Source organism: Mirounga angustirostris, unplaced genomic scaffold (genome assembly GCF_029215605.1).
Source record: "Mirounga angustirostris isolate CCGP_5_RB_7025 unplaced genomic scaffold, mMirAng1.0.hap1 SCAF_1, whole genome shotgun sequence".
Classification (NCBI taxonomy): Eukaryota; Metazoa; Chordata; class Mammalia; order Carnivora; family Phocidae; genus Mirounga; species Mirounga angustirostris.
In genome coordinates, this window is record NW_026991709.1 from 80,185,413 (window position 1) to 80,208,402 (window position 22,990).

The window sequence follows — 22,990 nt, forward strand, 5'->3', positions numbered from 1 at the left end:
GGCGCCCCAAATTGTGTTATTCTTGAATTGTGATTATTTATCAGGGTCATTGTATTGAGAAAATTGACCATTATTCACTCTTGACCAGCTGATGAGAAATGAAGAAATGGTTTTCCTCAGAATACCTTGGACTAAATGTTAACACTCAAATAGTTATGAGTTGGCCCATCTTTTAGAATTTTTAAAAACTTTTATTTTGAAATAATTATAGGTTCACAGGAAGCTGCAAAAATAGTACAGGGATGTGTCATGTATCCTCAGCCAGTTTCCCCAGTTGTAACATCTTACATAACTAGAATGCAGAAAATTGACATTGGTACAATCTACAGGTCAAATTTGGATTTTACCAGTTTCATATGCACTTATTTGTGTGTGTGTGTGGTCCTGTGCAGTCTTATCAGCTGTGTAGATTGCCACGACCAGCCCACAAGCGAGAGACAGAACTAATTCATCTCTCAAAGATTCCCTGTGCACCTGTTCTGCAGTTCTCCCCTCCTTTCCTCTCCCCCATTCTTTGGAGTGCTTTATGTTTTTTCATATTTGATATTTCTTTTTTTTTCAAATTTGATATTTCTTACTAATTCTCTTTCTTTGAGAGGATGGGTTCTCACATTGATTCTTGTGCTGTTTCCAATGCTGGAAGTAGAAAAAAGCACACAGCTAGGAAGTTATAGGGGACCTTCTGTGCCTACCAGCAGGAAAATCATTAACATGAACACAAAGAGACCTCCCAAGGGAAATGATTCTTATTCCTATAACTGGCTCGTTTCCAGGAAAATGTACATTGGCTCTGTCTAGATAAAGGCTTGGCATGGTACAAAAACTGATAGGAGCTCAACAAATATTTAACAGACAAGCACAGTGATCCAACAGTGAGCAATGCATTCCATAACCAGTTCCTAAGAGAATGTAGAACAATTCTCCATTTGTTCCAGAGGGTAGTTGCTTCAAATCAGCAAAGCTTACAGCAAATGGAAAAATAAAACGGGCGCCTGGGTGGCTCAGATGGTTAAGCATCTGTCTTCGGCTCAGGTCATGATCCCGGGGTCCTGGGATCGAGTCCTGCATCGGGCTCCCTGCTAGGCGGGGAGCCTGCTTCTCCCTCTGCCTCTGCCTCTCTCTCTCTGACTCTCATGAATAAATAAAACATTAAAAAAAAATGGAAAAATAAAAAAGCTAGCAGGTCACCTATTTGTTTTTCCCTGTTTATGTATCCTTAATTTATTTCTCTAGCAGGAGACAAAAGACAAAAATAGACTATAGAACTGACTGAAGTCGTTCACCTGAAACATCACTGCTGTCAGGTGCTCTCCATTCCTAAAATCCACCTGATCCCTCTTTTCAGCCTGGTTCAGCCTGTCTTCTGACAGGAGGGAAAGGTGTGGACTGTGTAGCCACGTAGGTAATATAGTTACCAAGTGCTCAGTGAGCTTACCTTGATAGCAGGCACAGTGCTAAGAACTTTACTTATAATAGTTCATTTAATCCAGAAAACAACCCTGTGAGATAGGTGGTTTTGTTTTCTTCATTTTACAGTTGAGAAAAGTAAGAGTTCGAGAATAGAAATTTTTTTTTTTTAAGATTTTACTTATTTATTTGACAGAGAAAGAGAGAGGGAGCAAGCACAAGCAGGGGGAATGGCAGGCAGGGGAGAAGCAGGTTCCTCGCCTAGCAGGGAGCCTGCCCCGGGACTCCATCCCAGGACCCTGGGATCATGACCTAGCCGAAGGCAGACACTTAACCGACTGAGCCACCCAGGCACCCCACGGAAATGTTTTGCTTAAAACCACACAACTAGTGAGGAAGACGTGGGATGTGAACTGCTGCTAGGGAGTCCTGGCATTCATCAGGTCTGAGGGATGACACAGAATCTACACACAACACTTTGAAAAGCCCCCCAGGGTAAATCTGATGTACTGACTCTTTGGGAAGAGTTGCTGGAATCTACTTCCTGCAAGGAATGCCTTGCTATTTGAATGGAGTACAGACCCAGAGAATTGATAAACTTACATGAAAGATGCTGTTGCTTCATAAATGCCTATTTCAGGTAGACAATGCTGAACGACTAGTGGCTTTTGCCCTGATGCTCTGTCTTAAGTTGTTCGTGTCTTTATTTATAAATTTATGTTTCAGCTCATCAAACTCTCACCAGCCTGAGTAAATACTATTAGCACTTTCCACCAGAGGGAACTAAGTATCTTGTAGCTGTGGGAGCACAAGTTAAGTTACTTACAATACTGAGGTGGATGGATTCTGACATAGCTCTCTTTTTAAAGCTTTTGCATTTACTTTTCTTTTAAAAAGGAGGAGGAGAGGGAGAGGGAGAGATAAGTACTCTGGATAGGAAGAAATAAAAATATGTATAATGCCATAAAAATTTCCTTTAATCTGAAGTATATTTGGACAAATACAGGTATATGATTAGGCTTAATGAAATGTTCTTAGCAAAGTCTAAAGACTGCCGTATGAGGCATGAGTGTGTGAATTAACATAAAAAGTACTTTTGTGTTCACAGACCAACAGAATACTCATTGCATTTGTTGCATTCACAAGAACAAGGAGGCAAATATCTCAAATCACACTCGATTTCAACATACCACGCCAAACGACTAATAAACCACCCACAAAGAATGAAACTATTTTGAACTCGTCATTCTGCAAATACACATTATGATATTAAGATATGCATAAAAATTTTAAAAAGATATGCATAAAATTGTGTCAGGCAGAAATGTCCCAACCTTCCGTTGAAAAGAGGAGGAGTCAAATATCCTGAAAGGGTTGGGACCTGCCTGCACTCCCTCGGGAACTTCCTGTTGTCACCACACCTTTGAATTAGTTATCTGAGCGCTCTCTGAGCAAAGCCCTCAGTGAAACTCTAAGGCTCTGCCCAGGAAACCAGTCTTGTTGTGAATGTGATACACTCTCCAGTTTCCATATGCTGAGATTATACTTCTTCATCAGTTTGATGTGCTTGGTCAAATCAGGTAAGTCATTTATTGAATGGTTTTCTTAATTATTTAAAAAACATTATTAGTAGTATTGTCACTTTGCATTTCATTAGCCCAGTTCCTTCAATGGACTTTTTTAAGTTTTATTTTATCATTTTTAAGGAAATAAGATATGTGTTAAATGAACTTTCTAATCCTGAAAAAAATTTTTTCTCAGTAATAAAAGAGATTATTGTTCCTTTCAATTAACTTGTTCTTCTGATGTACAAAAAATAAATGTGCTGAGAAATCTAAAAGTTATTTTCTTTCATAGTTAAGTTTTCTGTGCCTTTCCACCTCTATGAAATAAGATCATTTATTTTCTGGAGATTTTAAGTTTTATTTTATTATAATATCTAATATATAGAGGATAGGTTTTTATAAGCTTTCATACATTGACAGTTTATTTCAGTTATCTTTTAGGAAAACATGACTTTATGTAAACCTCTTGGAATGGTGCTTGGCATATTGATAACTTAAAAATTATTAATCATAATGAATATAAATTAAAACAGTAAGGTACAGGGTCACCTGGCTGGCTCAGTCAGAAGAGCATTCAACTCTTGATCTCAAGGTCATGAGCTTGAGCCCCACATTGAGTGTAGAGATTACTAAGTGAGTGAATGAATGAGTGAATGAATAAATAAATAAAAATAAATAAATAAATCAGTAATGTACATAGCAGGGTAACAAAAATAAAATGAAATGCTTTTTTTTAAAAGAAACTCAGCCTTCTTAGGAATCCAGTTCTTTTTTTTAATGATAGTTTAGTCTTGTGAAATTTTACCATAGTTTATGGTAATAAAAATTGGTACAATTTTCTTAAGAGAAATATGTTACGTATAGTATCCATAAAAATGTTCATGCCCTTTGAACTAGTAAAACCACTGCTGAGAATTTATTCTAAGGAAACAACTTTTAAAAGGGAAAAAAACTCATAAGAAGATGATTCTAACTATGTTACTTACAATAACTTGAAACTAGATTCAGCAGAAATGTTTCTACGTACAGGAATGGATAAAGTCCAACATAACAAACTTTTTGAAAAATGCAGCCTTTAGAATAATTCTGAAGCTACGTAGAATTGTGCAAACATGTTTATAAAATGTCAAGTAGACAAAACAGAATTCAAATTTGTAGATAAACTAAGATTACAACTGTGTTAAAATCATGTGTCCATGCCTGTAAATAAGGTTTAGAAAGGAAATGGAAAAGTTAAAATAGTTGTACTAGGATTTCAGGCTTATATAAATAAATTTTTCTTAATTTGTGCTTTTGAAGTTGATTTAACAGTAAGTTACAATTAAACTAATGATAGTATTTTTCACTGAGAAGTCAACATTTTAAAGTGTGTGTTAATTATAATTTTTAAATTTAAAAAATGAACATAAATTTAGAGGTAGTTTTAGGAGAGTGGGGTTAATCCTGACACAAAAACCTGATGCTGATTTGTGGGTACTTTTCTTCCAGTCTCGCATTGTATATCTCTGTATACAAAGTTGGAACTTAATTTTTTGGTGACCTGCCTTTTTACTTAACATTATCTCATCAGTAAAGTCTTATTTTAAATGATTCTAGAAGACTGACTGCTGAATTACAGAATCTAAGCAGAGACACACCACAACAAACTTCTGTACCTAGAAGGAAAAAACTAATTATAGCTGTAAGCTATATTTAGACTTCTCAGTATCTTGCAACTTCCATGGCAGAGGGTATTGAATAAAATGCATCTGATAGTAGAAATTATTAATCATAAATACAATGACTTTCTGCTTTTCCCTTCTTTGGCTTGCTGTCCAAAAACCAACAAGTATTAAGATGTGATTCGGAAATGCAGAGGATACTGGTCATTCACTATTGGAGATCTTTGTTCTGTTCTAACCTTTGTGAAATCATGATGGGAATGTTTGCCATAATTTTACCAGTGAACAAAGCAATGGCTAGCAAGCTCTAGTGTGCACTAGAATTACCTGGAGACTTGTTTAAAATGCAGACCATCCCCAAAGATACAAACTCAATGGGTCTGGGGTGAGATCCTGGAATCGGCATTTCTAACAAAACCTCTGGTTTTTGCAGCTGGAGGTGATCCAAAGAACAAATGCTGATAACTATTGTTCTAAATTAAGGCTGTGGTCATAAATATATTTTAAAGTTACTCTTCTATCAATACTTTGGCTTATGGAAACCTGTGTAAAACTACATAGATATTTGCCTAGAGAAAATAGCTTAGTGCCCAAAACAGAGAATTATTTCCTCGAATATTTGAAGGCCTCCCGAGATAATTTATAACTCCGTGGTGTGTGTGTGTGTGTGTGTGTGTGACAGACTTACCCTTCTCTGACAGGGAGACAAAGGTGAGAGGTGGTAGAGTATGAATGTGCATATTTATGCACATGATTAAGAGATGAGAATGAGGAAATACAGTATCTCATTTGTTTTCTCAGTTGTATCCTAGAAGTTATGCTGGTGGTTAAAAGCAGAAATGTCCAACCAGGATGGCATATGCTTCTTGCCCATATGCTTCTTGCCTGTATTTGTTGGGGTTTTAAAAAAGAAATGAGATACTCCACCAGGTTTGGCCCTAGCCAACTGGGAATGTTTCAGTCTGCGAGCAAGAATGTCCTGTCCCCTTCAAGGTGCTTCAGGCTAGATCAAGAATCAAAATGACAGGGGCACCTGGGTGGCTCAGTTGGTTGGGCGGCTGCCTTCGGCTCAGGTCCTGGAGTCCCTGGATCGAGTCCCGCATCGGGCTCCCTGCTCGGCAGGGAGTCTGTTTCTCCCTCTGACCCTCCCCCCTCTCTCTCAAATAAATAAATAAGATCTTTAAAAAAAAAAAAGAATCAAAATGACATAAGACAGATTAACAGTAGAAAATCAAATTTAATTTAGTACCTATGGGGAGTCCACGGAAATTCCAAGGGACAGTCAGGCAAAATGAGGTATATATGTCATTCTGAATTAAGGAGAAGTAGGTAGAGGTCTGGGACTTCAAAGGGAAGGAATGAATTCACAGGAAAATGAAAAAGAATTAAGTGTTTGGTAAATGTGTTTGCTGGGCCACTCAGAAACAATGGGACATAGAGACTTTGACCAAAGAGGCCTTACTAGGTTCCTCCCTGTCTACCACACCTAATTCATAACAGTGTAGTTATCTATGGTGATAGCTCTCCTCCTGGAGCTGGTCCTCTATCTAAATTCTTTTTCGGCTGTTGAGGGCGAGGTAAAGAGCTTTTCTTGAATCTCCTGGGTTTTGATTGCCGTTTATTTATTTATTTGTTTGTTTATTTATTTATAAGAGAGTGAGATGGTTGGGGAGACGCACAGGGAGATGTAGAGAGAGAGAATCTTTTTTTTTTTTTTTTAAAGATTTTAGTTATTTATTTGAGAGAGAGAATGAGAGACAGAGAGCATGAGAGGGAGGAGGGTCAGAGGGAGAAGCAGACTCCCTGCTGAGCAGGGAGCCCGATGCGGGACTCGATCCAGGGACTCGATCCAGGGACTCCAGGATCATGACCCGAGCTGAAGGCAGTCGCTTAACCAACTGAGCCACCCAGGCGCCCGAGAGAGAGAATCTTAAGCAGGCTCCATGCCCAGTGTGGAGCCTGATGTGGGGCTCAATCTCACAACCCTGAGATCATGACCTGAGCTGAAATCAAGAGTCAGATGCTTACTCCACTGAACCACCCAGGTGCCCCACTGATTGCTTTTAATTCAAAATAATCTTCATGCCAAAGTGGCCTATTTGGGGGCAGCCTGCCCTTGACCCCTACCCTTCACCATCTGGTTCAGAACAGATTTCTAATGCCAAATTCAGTGTGGTTCCTCTGCATTAAAAAATATATGAACGGAGTTACTTTCCAGATTTAAAAAATTTAATAGAATTTCATAGTAGGAAAATGTCACTTCCCCCTTCTACCTCTTTTTAAAAATAGGAGTCCGGTTGCCTGGGTAGCTTAGTCATTAAGCATCTGCTTTTGGCTCAGGTCATGGTCCCAAGGTCCTGGGATCAAGTTCCACATTGGGCTTCCTGCTCAGCGGGAAGCCTGCTTCTCTCTCTCCCTCTCCCTCTCCCTCTGCTTGTGTTCCTTCTCTCGCTGTGTCTTTCTCTGACAAATAAATAAAATCTTTAAAAAAAAATAGGAGTCCAGCTAATATTCTTTTGTTTGTTTGTTTGTTTGTTTTCTCCACAGCAGTTTCTGGCCTAAAGGGATTTTTATTTCTGGGACTTTTGGAAATTACTTCAGAACAGTGTTTTCATGCAAGCATAAAAATGTGCTCTAGTGTGGGTTACAGGAAACATCCTGACTTCACCAACTAACACGTGGTGAGCTGTGTCTCAGACACTGACTAGTATCCGTAGCCCAGTATGTGGAATCCTTGACAGTGTATCCCTTAATCTTGGTATCAGTAAATACTTTCAGGAAACATCAAGTCAGTATACCTGTCCGTGGGACCTCTCTTCTAAAGAAGTTATTAACACCTGTGTCATGTTTGGGGGTGGGAGAAACGATAGCTTGACACACCTTGAAACCCAAAACTTGAAATAAAAGAAGTGTGAGTCAGGGCCATCCTTGTTTTACTTCCTGACTGAATACCATGCATCAAGATTAAATTAAACCCTGTCACTTGGGCTTGCTAGTGGACTACACTTCACCAACCATAAGTCTAAGAGAAACTGATACTTTCGTTTTTAATCAGTTGACTCAGCCACATTGAGAGACCGAATATGAACCTACCTGTACTTACTGATTCTCAGAGAATCTCAGAACTTTCTCTCCTGCTGCCCTCACTCACAATCGCTTTATCAGTGGGTTGTTTCTGTCCATAATTCTATCTTCTCTTTTCACTGACACCTCTTTGGATATGAATGAGGAGCCTCTTTTTGTAGAAGCTTTCCCCCAGTGAGAAATGTGGGAAATGAAATCAGTTCCCAAAGCACGTAGAAGCTAAGAGGCTAGAACTGTGTGTGCCACCAATACCGCTTGGGCAGCTTTGTTTCGCTTCAGGGCTGTAGGTCTTGTGACAATAAAGCAAAAGTATCCCCTGGAAGTCTCATCAGAAAGGGAGTGGGGTGGCCAGTGATCAGTCTGAGGGGATCACGCTTTTCTCTCCAGCTGGGACTGAGCTGAAATATGTCAATCTAGGGAAACAGAGGTCTATCTGTTTTCTCTGTTGTATCCTAAGTAAATATAGCCAGTGGTTAAAAGATTGGAGGTGTCCTTGCAATCAAGAGGGCATTTTGTCTATCCAGCACAGTTTTCTCTGGCAAAGATAAAACAAGCTCACAGCTGTTAAGTAGTTCCTAAGCCTGAGAATGAGAGTAGTTTATTTTTGCAGGAATAGGTACAAACCCTCCCCACAACAGGCTAACTGAAGTGGGGGCTTTATTCAGAGGTCCATCACTCAGTCCCCAAGGGGTAAGAAAAAATGGGAAACTGGGGGCTTCTTTTGATGTTGACAGAAAAAGTGAAACTTCTGCCCATTTACCCCCAAAAGACTTTTCATCTTTTCACTCTGGTCTTTCCATGAAAGTTTGAAATTATAGGAACCATTTCCTAAAACAGTTGTATTGCAATATAATTCATACATACAATTCTCCCATTTAAACTGTTACTCAATGGTTTTTAGTATATTCACAGATATGCGCAACAATCACCAATTTTAGAACATTTTCATGACCTCAGAAAGGAACCTGGCACCCTTTAGCTACTGTACCCTATTTCCCCAACTACCTCCTTCCCCCAGCCCGTAGCAACCACTGATCTACTTTCTGTTTCTATAGATTCCCCTACTCTGGACATTTCATATGAATGGAGTAATATGATTTATGGTCTTTTGTGACTAGCTTCTTCATTTATCATAATGCTTTCAAGAGTCATCCTTATTATAGCATACGGAAGCATGTTTGTTAACCAAAGGGTATTTAATTAGCCAAAAATTCCTGCTTAACATAAAGGTGACAAAACACCTAGTTGGTCAACATTTTATTTTATTTGTTTGTTTATTATTTTAAAGATTTTATTTTTAAGTAATCTCTGCACCCAACGTGGGGCTCGAACTCACAATCCTGAGACCAAAATTTTCATGCTCTACCAATGGAGCCAGCCAGGTGCCCCTGGTCAACATTTTAAGATTCCAAGAGTAATGTATGGTTATTTTCAGATCTTTTAATTAAAATTAAAAGAAATTTTAATTTCTTGCTATATTAATTTTTTTAGGTTTGGGTTGTCTTTGGTTAGTAAGACTGCCCTGGAAATTTATTTTCCTAAATTAGGTGCCTCACATCCTTTCAAATCAGCTAGCTTGGGCAGATCTTAGAATTTTGTGTCCAAAAGGAATGCAAGAGATTAGCTAAATCTCTAAGGAATGAGGAACCAATCTGTCAATATGAGGACAAGGATGGCCCAAAGAGGTTATTTGTTTTACTGGTTAATGACAGCGCCAGAACCAAACCCAGTTCTCTGGCCAGGGAGAAGCACTGTCCCCCGTATACTGGCTAATATGCTTCCCTTTTCCTTCCAAAATCCTTCCAAAGCGATGGAAGGAAAGTAGCTAGTATTTATTGAGCACTTGCTTTATATCAGATCCCATGCTAAGCAATTTACTTATTTTACTTAACCTTCATAACAACCCTATGAGATCAGTACTTCGTCAGGGAGCACGAATTTCCTGTCCCCTTCAAGCCAGACCAGGAATCAAATGAGCATGAGACAGATTAACATCAGAAAATCAAATTTAATTTAGTACCTATGGGGAATCCACACAGACATGGAAATTCCAAGGGACAGTCAGGCAAAATGAGGTATATATGTCATTCTGAATTAAGGAGAAGTAGGTAGAGGTGTGGGACTTCAAAGGGAAGGAATGAATTCACAGGAAAATGAAAAAGAATTAAGTGTTTGGTAAATGTGTTTGCTGGGCCACTCAGAAACAATGGGACATAGAGACTTTGACCAAAGAGGCCTTACTAGGTTCCTCCCTGTCTACCACACCTAATTCATAACAGTGTAGTTATCTATGGTGATAGCTCTCCTCCTGGAGCTGGTCCTCTATCTAAATTCTTTTTAGGTTGTTGAGGGGGAGGTAAAGGCTTTTCATGAATCCACTGGGTTTTGATTGCTTTTTAACTCAAAATAATCTTCATGTCAAGTAGTCCATGTTAGAGTGGACTGCCCTTGGCCTCTACAAATATTAACCCAACTCATCATCCACATCATCGACAATTACTAATTTTTTAGCATTTACTATGCACCACCTAGTACTTTAGATACTTCATACACATTATCTCTAATTCTCACCACAATCCTGACAGCAGAGCTGGGATTAGGGTAAGGTCAGTGAAGCACTGACCAGGTGCAAAATTTAAGGGGGGAAGGGAGACCATAACTCAATAATCAAGATAAATTACATTTATGATTTTAATGCAATAAAAATAGTTTTCATGGGGGGCCTGAGTGGCTCAGCCATCTGCCTCCGGCTCAGGTCATGATCCCAGGGTCCTGGGATCGAGCCCCACATCGGGCTCCCTGCTCGGTGGGAAGCCTGCTTCTCCCTCTCCCACTCCCCCTGCTTGTGTTCCCTCTCTCCCTGCCTCTCTCTCTGTCAAATAAATAAAATCTTTTAAAAAAGAAAATATTTTTCATGATATTTTAATGCAGTATGTAAATGATATTTTAATGTTTAAATAATATTTTCCTGCAGATAATATGTATATCATTAATAATGCATTCTCACAGTACATAATAAATGATAGGCATAAGTGACATTTTTAGGCATAAAATGATATTTTGATATTTGATATTTTGATAGGCATAAGTGATATCTTTGAAAATGAAAATCAATGCAAATAAGTCAGTGATGAAAAAAATATCAGGGGCACCTGGGTGGCTCCGTAGGGTAAGCGTTTGATTCTTGGTTTTGGCTCAGGTCATGATCTCAGGGTTGTGAGTTTGAGGCCTGCATCAGGCTCCACAATCAGCAGGGATTCTGCTTGGGATTCTTTCTTTCCCTCTGCCCTTCCCCCCACTTATGTGCGCGCTCTCTCTCTCTCTCAAATAGATAAATAACTCTTTTTGTTATACGCAAACAATGAATCATGGAACACTACATCAAAAAAAAGAAAAAGAGAAAAAAATCTAAATTTTACGTAAAGACAGACTATTATTTGTTTTACAACTCTGTGTTATTATATATATAGGAGAAGTCATTTCCAGTCAGCCCGCTGTCCCTGGGTCCATGCCATCTTCACTTCCTTGCTAGCTGATTTGTTTTATGAGCATTGACAGTGGTATCTGAACAGACTGAATAGCAAAGGGCTATATCTGTGGTCATGGTTTTTGACTATCGAGCTTTTATCAACTTTTCCCCACTTGGTTCAAAATCTGGGAGGATACTTTGGTAAGTAAATATGTAGTTGCTGTTTGTTGTTGTTTTTTTCCTCTTGCCTCGGGCTCTATATGGCTCTGCAGAGCACTGCCTGACAGATTGGCATGACCATGATCATTTTACACATGTGAAACTGAGGCTCAGAGAGGTTAGGTAATTAATTACCAAGGGTCACGTAGCTAGGAGGCAATGGAGTTGACCTGACTCTGAAATCCGTGCTCCAAAATCATGTTGTATTTTGTTTAGGACATTAGACCAAGGTTGGCAAACTTTTTCTGTCAAGAGCCAGATAATAAATATTTTCAGCTTTGTGGGCCATTGGTCATTTTACAACTGCTCAACTCGGCCTTATAACAGGAAAGCAGCCGTAGATAATACATAAATGGTCATGGCCATACTTGGCCCATGGGTGACCATGCGTTAGACCAGAACAAAATACCTCGGGGACAACTATGTTATCTCTGAAAATGTTCTATCCAGGTTTCTTTGACATCTTACTCTACTCTGCTCTCATCTCAGCCTGTTCTCCATTGGAGTCTGAATTCCTCATTGGATGGGAGACATCACCCATTCAGTTGTAATTTTCCAATCGTTCGTGAACACTAACTGGCATTTCAGAGTAATTGAATTTCAAAGTAGACTGAATAGGAAAGACCATGTTTTTCCGCTTCAAATAAACTCTAATAATAGAAGAGGTTAAGCTTTAGAATCCAGTTTAACATGTTCTGTGGTTACTTGGTTAAAGGCTCTGTTAATAGTACTTCCAAGTAAATTTGACTTTGTAACAAAACAACACAATAAGCAGAAAGAGGTTTGCTTTCTGAAGGTGTACAAGTAGTTAATTATTTTAGAAATATAAACTAGAAATTAAATATAAATATAGAGAACTATATTTATGAGGGTGAAGCAATTTAACAGATTTGCTATTCACAGGTATCTAGTCCTTGCCTCCAAATTGCCGGCCTGCCCTCCAAATTGCCTGAGAATTTGGGGTCCAACAAGACACGGTCCAGCTCTATGTGCTGGGGCATAATACTGGACAAAAAACAAGACAACACTTGCCCTCAAGGAGCTTAAACTAACTTGTAACATGGTCCAAAAGGAAATAAATTTAATATTTTCTTTTAAAATGTTATTAATTCTGAGGGGAGAAGAATGAATAGCCTCAGGTAGTTTTTTTTTTTTTTTAAAGATTTTATTTATTTATTTGACAGAGAGAGACACAACGAGAGAGGGAACACAAGCAGGGGGAGTGGGAGAGGGAGAAGCAGGCCTCCTGCGGAGCAGGGAGCCCGATGTGGGGCTCGATCCCAGGACCCTGAGATCATGACCTGAGCTGAAGGCAGAAGCTTAACGACTGAGCCACCCAGGCGCCCCAGCCTCAGGTAGTTTTAAGCAGAGAACATCAGAAATGGAATGCAGAACCCATTTTTGTTTGCACATTATTTTGCAGGCCTCATTACCCGCAGACATATTTTTACACAATTTAGTCATAATGCATGTGCCATTTCGTACTCCATTTATTTCATAAACATTGTATCATTATATCATATACCACTTGTGGCATCCAGATGGATCATTCTGAATGGCTGAATAATGTGATACTTGCTTATTCACGAAACATTTATTGATGTCAGCTCTAAGCCAGGCTCTGTTGTTGGCACTGGGTATACAACAATAAACAGATCAGTTATTTTGGAGCATGGACACCGGAGGGAAAGTTATTTCAGAACAAGAAAAGAATGCTTCAGGTGTGTAGTAGGAAAAAAGCAAGTAGCATAGAAGGGTCAAAATTCTCTAGAATGGGATTCAATAGAAGAAGAAAGTAGAATAATACCTATAAATCCTGGGGGCAAGAATATTGTTTGAAGCCAGGTCATCATTTAGGCCTAGGAATTCTTTATGGATATGAATGAATTTAGGAGCTGTATTATCCATTAGCCCTTCTTGAAAAGACGGCAAGAGCTCTCACCAGTGGTGAATGCAGAAGCCTAGGAAAAGGATTCACTGGGAGCAATGATTGTATACATTATAGCGCTAAAACTACATAACCGGGGAAATAATGAGAACTACGGTTCCAGAAGATAATTTTTATATACAGCCCATTCTCGTTATTCATGGTAGTTAATGTGCCATAAAGGACCGGCAAACACTGAATTAGCAAAGACTGAACCATTGCTCCTTGGGGCAATACAGGGTTAGGTTCCTGCAAGCCTTTGGTTACAACATTTTTGTTGACCAATCAATACATAATCTTATTTTATGTATGTTTCTGTTTAAAGACACTTTATTTAGGGTGCCTGGGTGGCTCAGTCAGTTGAGCGTCTGACTCTTGATTTTGGCTCAGGTCATGATCTCAGGGTGGTGAGATTGAGCCCCACATCGGGCTCCACACTCAGCAGGGAGTCTGCTTGAGATTCCCCTGCCCCCTGCACTCTTGCTCTTTAAAATAAATAAATAAATAAATCTTTAAAAAAATTAAAAAATAAAGACATTTTATTTAATATATATTGTTTACTCATAACACTGAACTCATGGCCAACAGCACTATAACTCATGCCTGAGTGAAGCTTATCTGAGATACACATTTTCTCTGTAAGGTACTTCACAGCACTTCAGGATTGTGCTTGGGGACCGCATAAAAGGGTGAAATCACCAAGAAAAAGTACAAGAAGCAAAACACTTGGCAGTAAATAGACTGGGAAAAGGACATTGGTTATGGAAGCTGAAACAAGAAGGCAGAGTGTCACCATGTTTGACCTTATTTGAGAGTGGGCATGTGGGGCAACCCAATTTTTTTGTCATTCTGCACATGTCCATGGATGACAGCAAAAGCACCCCAAGTATTGATTTGGGGGGGTTACAAATAAATTTTAGTGAGTAGGTGAATTCATAAATACGAAATCCACAAATAATGGGGATTGACTGTATTTTGACAATAGGAACAAAAAGGGTACGTTTGTGTATGTTCTTTTTTTTTTAATTTTTTTTTTTAAAGATTTTATTTATTTGAGAGAGAGAGAATGAAAGACAGAGAGCATGAGAGGGAGGAGGGTCAGAGGGAGAAGCAGACTCCCCGCTGAGCAGGGAGCCCGATGCGGGACCCGATCCCGGGACTCCAGGATAATGACCTGAGCCGAAGGCGGTCGCTCATCCAACTGAGCCACCCAGGCGCCCCCGTTTGTGTATGTTCTGAAGGAGGGGCCAGGGAGGGTATGAAAGACAATGTGTGTTAGAACAGATACAATAAATACAACAGAAACTCTCTGTTTCTGTTGATGCATCAATACATAGAGGCTGAAATATTGTTTATTTTTTAAACTAAAAAGGAATCACTAGGTGTATTAAAAATAATTTTATAACTAACGAAAATCAGGGGATAGACATTGGGTCAGCGAGGAGAAGTACTGGGTGTACTGATGTCCTCATTATTTATAAGGGAGGATCGTTCGATACTGTCTCGAGTTACTAAAGCAAGGACTAGAGCCGAGAGGGGAAAGAACTGTTCTGGCAAAGGAAAGCAGTAGGAAGCATGGCAGAAGTTAGAAATGTGCTCCACGGCAGTCAGAAATGCACCTTCCAGACGCCCAAGAATCCTTGCCACGGGTTCACCTTGGCGCATAAATAGGGTATTAGGTCCAAGTGGGTCAGCTCGGGTCCTCCCAGAAGCAGACGCGAGCGTGGGACGGGACACGCAAGAGATCTACCGAAGGAACTGCGCAGGAAGGAGAAAGGAGGTGGTGGCCGGCCGAGAGAGCCTGCACACCGTGAGGCACATCTGACATCCCGGAAAGGAGACAAGGCAGGGTTGCGTAGGGAGAGCTGCGGTACGGTCGTGAGACTGTTTCAGCCGCGCTGATGGGGTATCCCTGAGCCAAAGCGGCCTGTTCTGGGAGTCCCCCTGAGGCAAGACGAGCCAGCCTGGTCTGGCTCAAACACCCCGCCGTGCTAGGTCACCAGCTGGGAGCAGCCTGGTGGGGGGGCGGGCCGGGGAGCCACGGGTTCGCGTGAACACTGCGGAGTGGCTGGAGACGCAGGTGACTTCACCATACTCCCCGTGACAGGTTCTCTTGAAGGCAGATCTGAGGGAGGCACGTCTGTGGCGTCCACACCAATTACATCTGTTATGCCAATAAACGCGAACTCACCTGCTCTCAGACTGGGCTGTAAAATAAAACCCAGCTAGACGCTATATGAAAGACCCCTTAAAACAGAGGGATTCAAAGGGTAAAAAGGATAAAATCATGCTAGGTAAATGCTAACAAAAAGAAAGCCTAGTTATAATCGTTTGATGGGATTCAAGCAAAGAAAACACGTTAAAATGAAAAAGGGTATAATACCTGAAACATTAAGTCTAGGTAATAAAAGTAAAAATGGATGAAATCAAAACTTAATAGTTTGGGAACTTGAATTTGTCCCTCAGTGTAATGTTATACTTTGCTAAAGGGATCTTCCGTTCTTAGCATTTAGATACATGATTTCAAGCTGATGTAAGAGAAGAAGATTCTTGATTCCCAGGGGAAACTCCCTATTTAAATTCTTATTTTATACAATGTCTCCTTTACATGGCATATATCAAGGTTGCAGTTTCATACTTATTTGTGTGTTTTATTTCATTAATGCCTGACTCACACACTAAAATGCCACCTGATCCAGAACCTAAGGGAGGGTAGACTTATGGATGAACTGCACATTTCCTCTGAGGATGAGAGAGAATACATATAAAGCTGTTACAGTATTTTGTACTGAGAGAGAGGAACAAGGAAATTCATTTTTCATTCAGTACTTAACAATGGGCTTTTCCAGAGCCCAATGCCGTTATAAAAATAAGACATTAAAGGGGCACCTGGGTGGCTCAGTCGTTAAGCGTCTGCCTTCGGCTCAGGTCATGATCCCAGGGTCCTGGGATCGAGCCCCACATCGGGCTCCCTGCTCGGCGGGAGGCCTGCTTCTCTCTCTCCCACTCCCCCCGCTTGTGTTCCCTCTCTCACTGTGTCTCTCTGTCAAATAAATAAATAAAATCTTAAAAAAAAAAAAGACATTAAAAATAGATGAAGTCAGACTGGTTCTAGCAAATGAAAAATAAAAATCCACCTGTTCTGGGGGCACCTGGGTGGCTCAGTCAGTTAATCGTTCAACTCTTGATCTCCGCTCAGGTCCTGATCTCAGGCTTGGGAGTTCAAGCCCCACCTTGGGCTCTACGCTGAGCATGGAGCCTACTTTAAAAAAGTAAATAAAAATCCGCTTGTTCTGCCCTTCTTGCCTTTCAGTAACTGTCCATTGTAAAGGGTCTAGTAAAGACTCAGCAAGTCAAAGAGATTGGTTGAGCCATTCTGTAGACATAGAAAGTGGCACATGTGCTGAAAATAGGTCTGGCCCAAACTTCATGACTCTAGTCTGAGCCTTCCAACGACCCAGATGTGTGACTTTTGACACACTGGCCTAATATGGCTCAAAATGAACAGACCTAGCAATTAAATAGTCCCCTCCTTTGGAAGGGGATCTCTACCTTCCCCAATATGGCCTCATTCCTAATTAATCTCCACAGCATTCCGCTCTCGGGCAGGTAGGTAAGTGAAAGATGACGTAATTTCCCCAGGTTGCCCGGTGAGTCAGTTGCACAACCAGGAACAAAGCCCAGTTTTACTGGTGGCTAAGACCAAGAGGCTCAGCCCTACCTCGTGACACTTCCTCTTCAGTAAAATGACTAATTAAACAGTCAATTATTTGCTCTGGGTCTTGCTCTACAAACACCAGACAAGTTTCAGAGTCCACGTTCTCCAGGAGCATGCAATCTACAGGAAGAGAAAAATGGAAAAGGCCAAGAGATGGGGAAAATGGTTACATAGATGAGTAAGGTCTGCCATTTAATGCACAACATAGTGACTATAGTTAATTATACTGTACCGTATCCTTGAAATTTGCTAAGAGAGTAGATCTTAAATGTTCTCGCCACACACACAAAAACGTGTAACTATGTGAGATGATGGGTGTGTTAACCTTATTGTGGAGATCATTTTACGATATACACATATATCAAATCATCATGCTCTATACCTTAAACCTACACAGTGTTGTCAATTATATCTCAATAAAGCTGGGGGAGAGGGGAGGACAGGCAGTTGTGAGCACGCCTCACTGTACACGCTAGAGCAAACGGAGGAATATGTGAGTATGGGGCTCAATTTTTAATCAGTTTTCTCTAGGGTGAGGAATTTCAAAAACCCCAATTTTTAACCTTCTGTTTGAGCTTCTTCTGTTCATTCTATTTGGAACTTCATTCATGGCTGAGTACCACAACCTTTGCAAGAAGTTTCAAATAAAAGCATACATGAATGGACCCAGGTTCTCTTTTTAAAAAAGATTTATCTATTTATTTGAGAAAGAGAGCAAGCACAGAGGGCGGGGGCAGAGGGAGAGGGAGAGAGAGTCCCAAGCGGACTCTGTGCTGAGCACACAGCCTGACACCAGGGCTTGATCTCACAACCCTGAGATCACAACCTGAGCAAAACCAAGAGTCAGATGCTTAAACAACTGGGCCATCTAGGGACCCCTGAATGGACCCAGGTTATTGAGAAAGGGTAGAGTTGCCAGGATGAAGTCTGTTCTGAGGCTCAGAATGAGGGAAGAGTTATTCCTGGGTAGATTCACTGAGAATAAAGGCAAAGGGCAAATGGTTCTTAAATTTCTATCGGAGGAAGATAGAACAGGTGTTTCCCAAGGCCATCTAGTCTCCTGTTGACCAGTTGCAAGTCAATAGTCTTCCCCTTCTGTTCCCTCACACAAAGAATGGTCATCCGTAGGACTTTGCCCCCTCTCCTGAATGTCCTAAAGGACGATCTCCAGCTTGCACCTAGGGACTGATTGTTGCTTCACTTACCTCCAACTTGGCTCTTCTCTCTCAGCCAAATAGGATGTAGGAGAGTTGGTCATAACATAGTTTCAAATAATTTTTATAATTAAAAAAAAAAAAAAAGTCTTCCCAAACATTATATTTTGGATCTGCATGCCAGTGTTGATCAGAGTTTTACTTTTAACTTTTGATTGCGGTTCTTTTTTTTTTTTTTTTAAGATTTATTAATTTATTTGAGAGAGCGAGCAGACTAGCGAGAACTTGAGGGGGTGGAATGGGAGCAGAGGGAGAGGGAGAAGCAGACTCCATGCCAAGCAGAAAGCCTAACTCAGGGCTCAGTCCCAGGCCCCTGGGATCACGACCCGAGCTGAAGGCAGGTGCTTAAAGGACTGAGCCACCCAGGCGCCCTTTGATTGTGGTTCTTGATCAAGACCTTACCTAATGTTGCAGAAGTAACATCCTGTTTCAGTACCCAAGGACCCCAAAGCACTCCTTTCCTAACCCCTCTTTCGCCTTGCATCTTTTTTTTTTTTTTTAATATTTTATTTATTTATTTGACAGAGAGAGACACAGCGAGAGAGGGAACACAAGCTGGGGAGTGGGAAAGGGAGAAGCAGGCTTCCCGCGGAACAGGGAGCCTGACGCGGGGCTCGATCCCAGGACCCTGGGATCATGACCTGAGCCGAAAGCAGACGCTTAACGACTGAGCCACCCAGGCGCCCCTCACCTTGCATCTTGATCTTTAGTTTATTTCCAACTCCCTGTTCCCTTTCAAACAGAAGACTTCAGCATTCTTACCTATTTTCATTTTCTGATATCAGAGTTCACAACCTCACTCCCACTTTGCATCTCACGGATATGGCCCTGTCCCCTTTCTTTTTCCTTTTATTTAAGTTTTTTATTTGGAAATAATTTCAAACCTGCAGAAAAGCTACAAGAATTAAAAAAAAAAAAAACTCAGAACACCAGTAACCCTTTACACGGATTCACCTTCTGTTAATATCTGGCTATATATGCTTTATCATTTGCTGTCTATCTCTCTGCCCCAATTTTTTTTTCTGAACCATTTGAGAATAAGTTGGCCATTTAGTTATAAATACTTAACTTGTATTTCCTAAGAATTAGGATTTTTGGGCACCTGGGTGGCTCAGTTGGTTAAGCGACTGCCTTCAGCTCAGGTCATGATCCTGGAGTCCTAGGATCCAGTCCTGCATCGGGCTCCCTGAAGGGAGTTTGCTTCTCCCTCTGACCATCCCCCATCTCATGTGCTCTCTCTCTCATTCTCTCTCTCTCAAATAAATAAATCTTAAAAAAAAAAGAATTAGGATTTTCTCCTACATAACTACTGTATAGTTATCAACCTCAATTAATATAATGCTGATACCATACTTTTATCTAATTTAGTGTTCATATCCCAATTTTGTAAATTAATCCAATGATTTCTTTTTTTTTTTTTTTAAGGTTTTATTTATTTATTTGACAGAGCAAGACACAGCGAGAGAGGGAACACAAGCAGGGGGAGTGGGAGAGGGAAAAGCAGGCTTCCCACGGAGCAGGGAGCCTGATGCAGGGCTCGATCCCAGGACCCTGGGATCATGACCTGAGCCAAAGGCAGACGCTTAACGACTGAGCCACCCAGGCGCCCCTCCAATGATTTCTTGTATGAAATTTTTTCTTCCATTACAGGATCCAATCTAAGACCAGATATTGCATTTGTTTATCCCATCTCTTCAATCTCCTTTAATCTAGAACATTTCCACAGCCTTTCTTTGTCCTTTATGACATTGATCTTTTTTAAGAATATGGGTCCCTTTTTATTTTTAATCTTTAAAAAATGTCTTTTCTTTGAGAATTTTTTTGGGGGGCACCTGGCTGGCTCAGTCAGTCGAGCATCTGACTCTTGGTTTTGGCTCAGGTCATGATATCAGGTCATGGCACTGAGCCCCATGTTTGGCTCCATGCTCAGCATGAAGTCTGCTTGAGAATCTTTCCCCCTCTGCTCCTCCTTCTGCTTGCACTCTCTCCCTCTCTCTCTCTCTCAAATAAATAAATAAAATCTTAAAACAAAAAAAAAGGCATTTTTTGAGTACCACAAGCCTCCTTCCCTGCCAGTGCCGGCCACAGTTACATCACACCCAAACCCTACAGGTATTCTTTTTTTTTTTTTTTTTTTAAGATTTTATTTATTTATTTGACAGAGAGAGAGATAGCAAGAGCAGAAACACAAGCAGGGGGAGTGGGAGAGGGAGAAGCAGGCTTCCTGCGGAGAAAGGAGCCGGATGCGGGGCTCGATCCCAGGACCCTGGGATCATGACCTGAGCCAAAGGCAGATGCTTAATGACTGAGCCACCCAGGCGCCCCCCCCACAGGTATTCTTTTTAAAAACAGATTATTCCTCATTTTGTGTTTGTGTGATTTTTACCCTGGGGTTAGGTTCAGGTTATACATTCCCCTCTGGAATACTACAGCTTAAAGGCATATGTGTCTGTCTGCCCCTCGTGGGTAATGTTCAGTTTGATAACCTAGTCAAGGTGTTGTTCAATTTCTCCATTGTATAGTTACTACTTTCCCCCTACTTACTAATTAGCAATCTGGGGGACAAAACTTAAGACCATATACATGTGCTCCTTCTCAAAATAAACCACCTCCTCAGTTTTAGCATCCACCAATTATTCCTGCCTAACCAATCTTTATTATGATGACTACAAAATGATGAGTTTCACCCCTAGCATTCACCCCACATTTACCAGTTGACATTCAGCACTATACTGCAAGAGTTCTCCTCTCGCTTCCATTGATTTGTTTCTTTGCTTGTCTATTTGTTATGGAATCATGGATCTCTAATTTTCTCCAAAGGTCCATAAATCATTACTGTCCTTAATTATTTAGTGCTCAAATATCCCAGATCTGGCCAGTGGAAGCCCTTTCAATCTCGCTTTCTATGTCCTTATGACACATTTTTATTTATTTATTAGATTTTATTTTTATTTATTTGTCGGGGAGAGACACAGAGAGAGAGAGAGTGCACACAAATGGGGAGTGGCAGGCAGAGGGAGAAGCAGGCTCCTTGCTGAGTAGGGGTCCTGGGATCATGACTTGAACTGAAGGCAGACGCTTAACCAACTGAGCCAGCCAGGCGTCCCAAATTTTTAAACAGTCTCTTACTTTCTGCCATAACAAGATGCTCCAGCCTGATCTTTTGCTTCCACCCCATCCCCCAACTTTCTCCTAAGGCCATTCTTAGAGATTACAGAGCAGGAGGAATGCTTGAAGATGGTGCTTAAAGAATAAGGAGAGGGTTCAAGAAGGCACCGTGGTCCACTGTTTCAGATGTTACTGAAAGGCTCAGGACAGGGCACATCACCTTTTCCACTGTTGTCCCAGGCAGGTGATCTAGAAAAGGAAAGATATGGTTGGACCATGCAGATGCAGTTGCTGAGGCCTCTACTATGTGCTGGGCACTGTGAGGGATACACAGATTAGAAGACACCCATTCCAAGGAGGTGGTCCAACAAAATAGACACACATGTCCATAAATACCCATAATACACCCCTGCAAGTGCTTTCATTTTGCTGTCAATAAGGTACATACAGGGGTTTTGGGAGTTCTGGGTTGAAAGACAGTATTTAAAGCTGGGAGAGTTGGAGTAGGTTTCATCGAGGTGACTTGGGTTAGATCTTGGAGGAGAGTAAGATTTGGAAAAATGGGGGCGCCTGGGTGGCTCAGTTGGTTAAGCGACTGCCTTCGGCTCAGGTCATGATCCTGGAGTCCCGGGATCGAGTCCCACATCGGGCTCCCTGCTCGGCAGGGAGTCTGCTTCTCTCTCTGACCCTCCCCCCTCTCATGCTCTCTCTCTCTATCTCATTCTCTCTCTCAAATAAATAAATAAAGTCTTAAAAAAAAAAAAGATTTGGAAAAACGGTTTTCCTGGTGAAAAAAAAAGTCACTGCTTAGTTATGCTGAATCAGGTATGACTTTGCAACTTCATTCAACTAGATCCAGTCTCCTGCTGGGTGCTGTGAAGCACAGAAAGAAGGCCAGTGAATGTAGGGCAGCACTCTTGCTTGACCCCCAACTAAGGAAAGAACCGTCATGATGCCATCTAATTTTTATTTTCAGACACAGATGAAACATGTCCTTCATTCACCAGACTGAGCTTTCACAGTGCAGTGGTTGGTACAGGACTAAATGTGAAGTTGATGCTCTACACAAGGAGATACCGGACCTGTGCACAAGTCATCAACTCCACAGTTTTGGGGAACTTGAACGTGACCAAGAAAACCACCTTCATTATCCATGGATTCAGGCCTACAGGCTCCGTTCCAGTTTGGATGGAGGACTTAGTACAGGGTTTGCTCGATGTAGAAGACATGAATGTGGTTGTTGTTGATTGGAATCGAGGAGCTACAACTGTAATATACAACCATGCCTCTAGTAAGACCAGAAAAGTAGCAATAGTCTTGAAGGGATTTATCGACCAGATGTTGGTAAGAGAGAATTCTTTTATATGATTCAGAGCCAAATTAAAACTGGCCTGTTGTCTGAAGATTTAAAACCAAGAGATATCTTGGTTTTAAAAGATAAAAAGATAAAACCAAGAGGACTATTTTGAAAACCCAACTAAGTCTCAGGGAAGGTAGAGAGCACAGCTGGAGGGAAGGCCCATAGGTATGGTTGTGCAAGTTGTGCACTGCACAGGGCACCCATCTAAGGGAGCACCAGTGTTATGGTACACATTGTAGATCTATATATTTATTATGA

At 40.9% G+C, this 22,990-nt stretch overlaps 1 protein-coding gene across 1 annotated transcript in view; it reads left to right on the forward strand.

The window, feature by feature from the left end:
- The first annotated feature begins 13,077 nt into the window (after positions 1 to 13,077).
- The window catches only part of LIPH (lipase H), a 36,019-nt gene continuing 26,106 nt past the window's right edge, over positions 13,078 to 22,990 (forward strand). Inside the window, exons 1-2 of the mRNA XM_045902110.2 lie at positions 13,078 to 13,126; positions 22,349 to 22,716. Coding sequence (XP_045758066.1) covers positions 13,078 to 13,126; positions 22,349 to 22,716 — 417 coding nt within the window. The remainder of the gene's footprint in view (positions 13,127 to 22,348; positions 22,717 to 22,990) is intronic.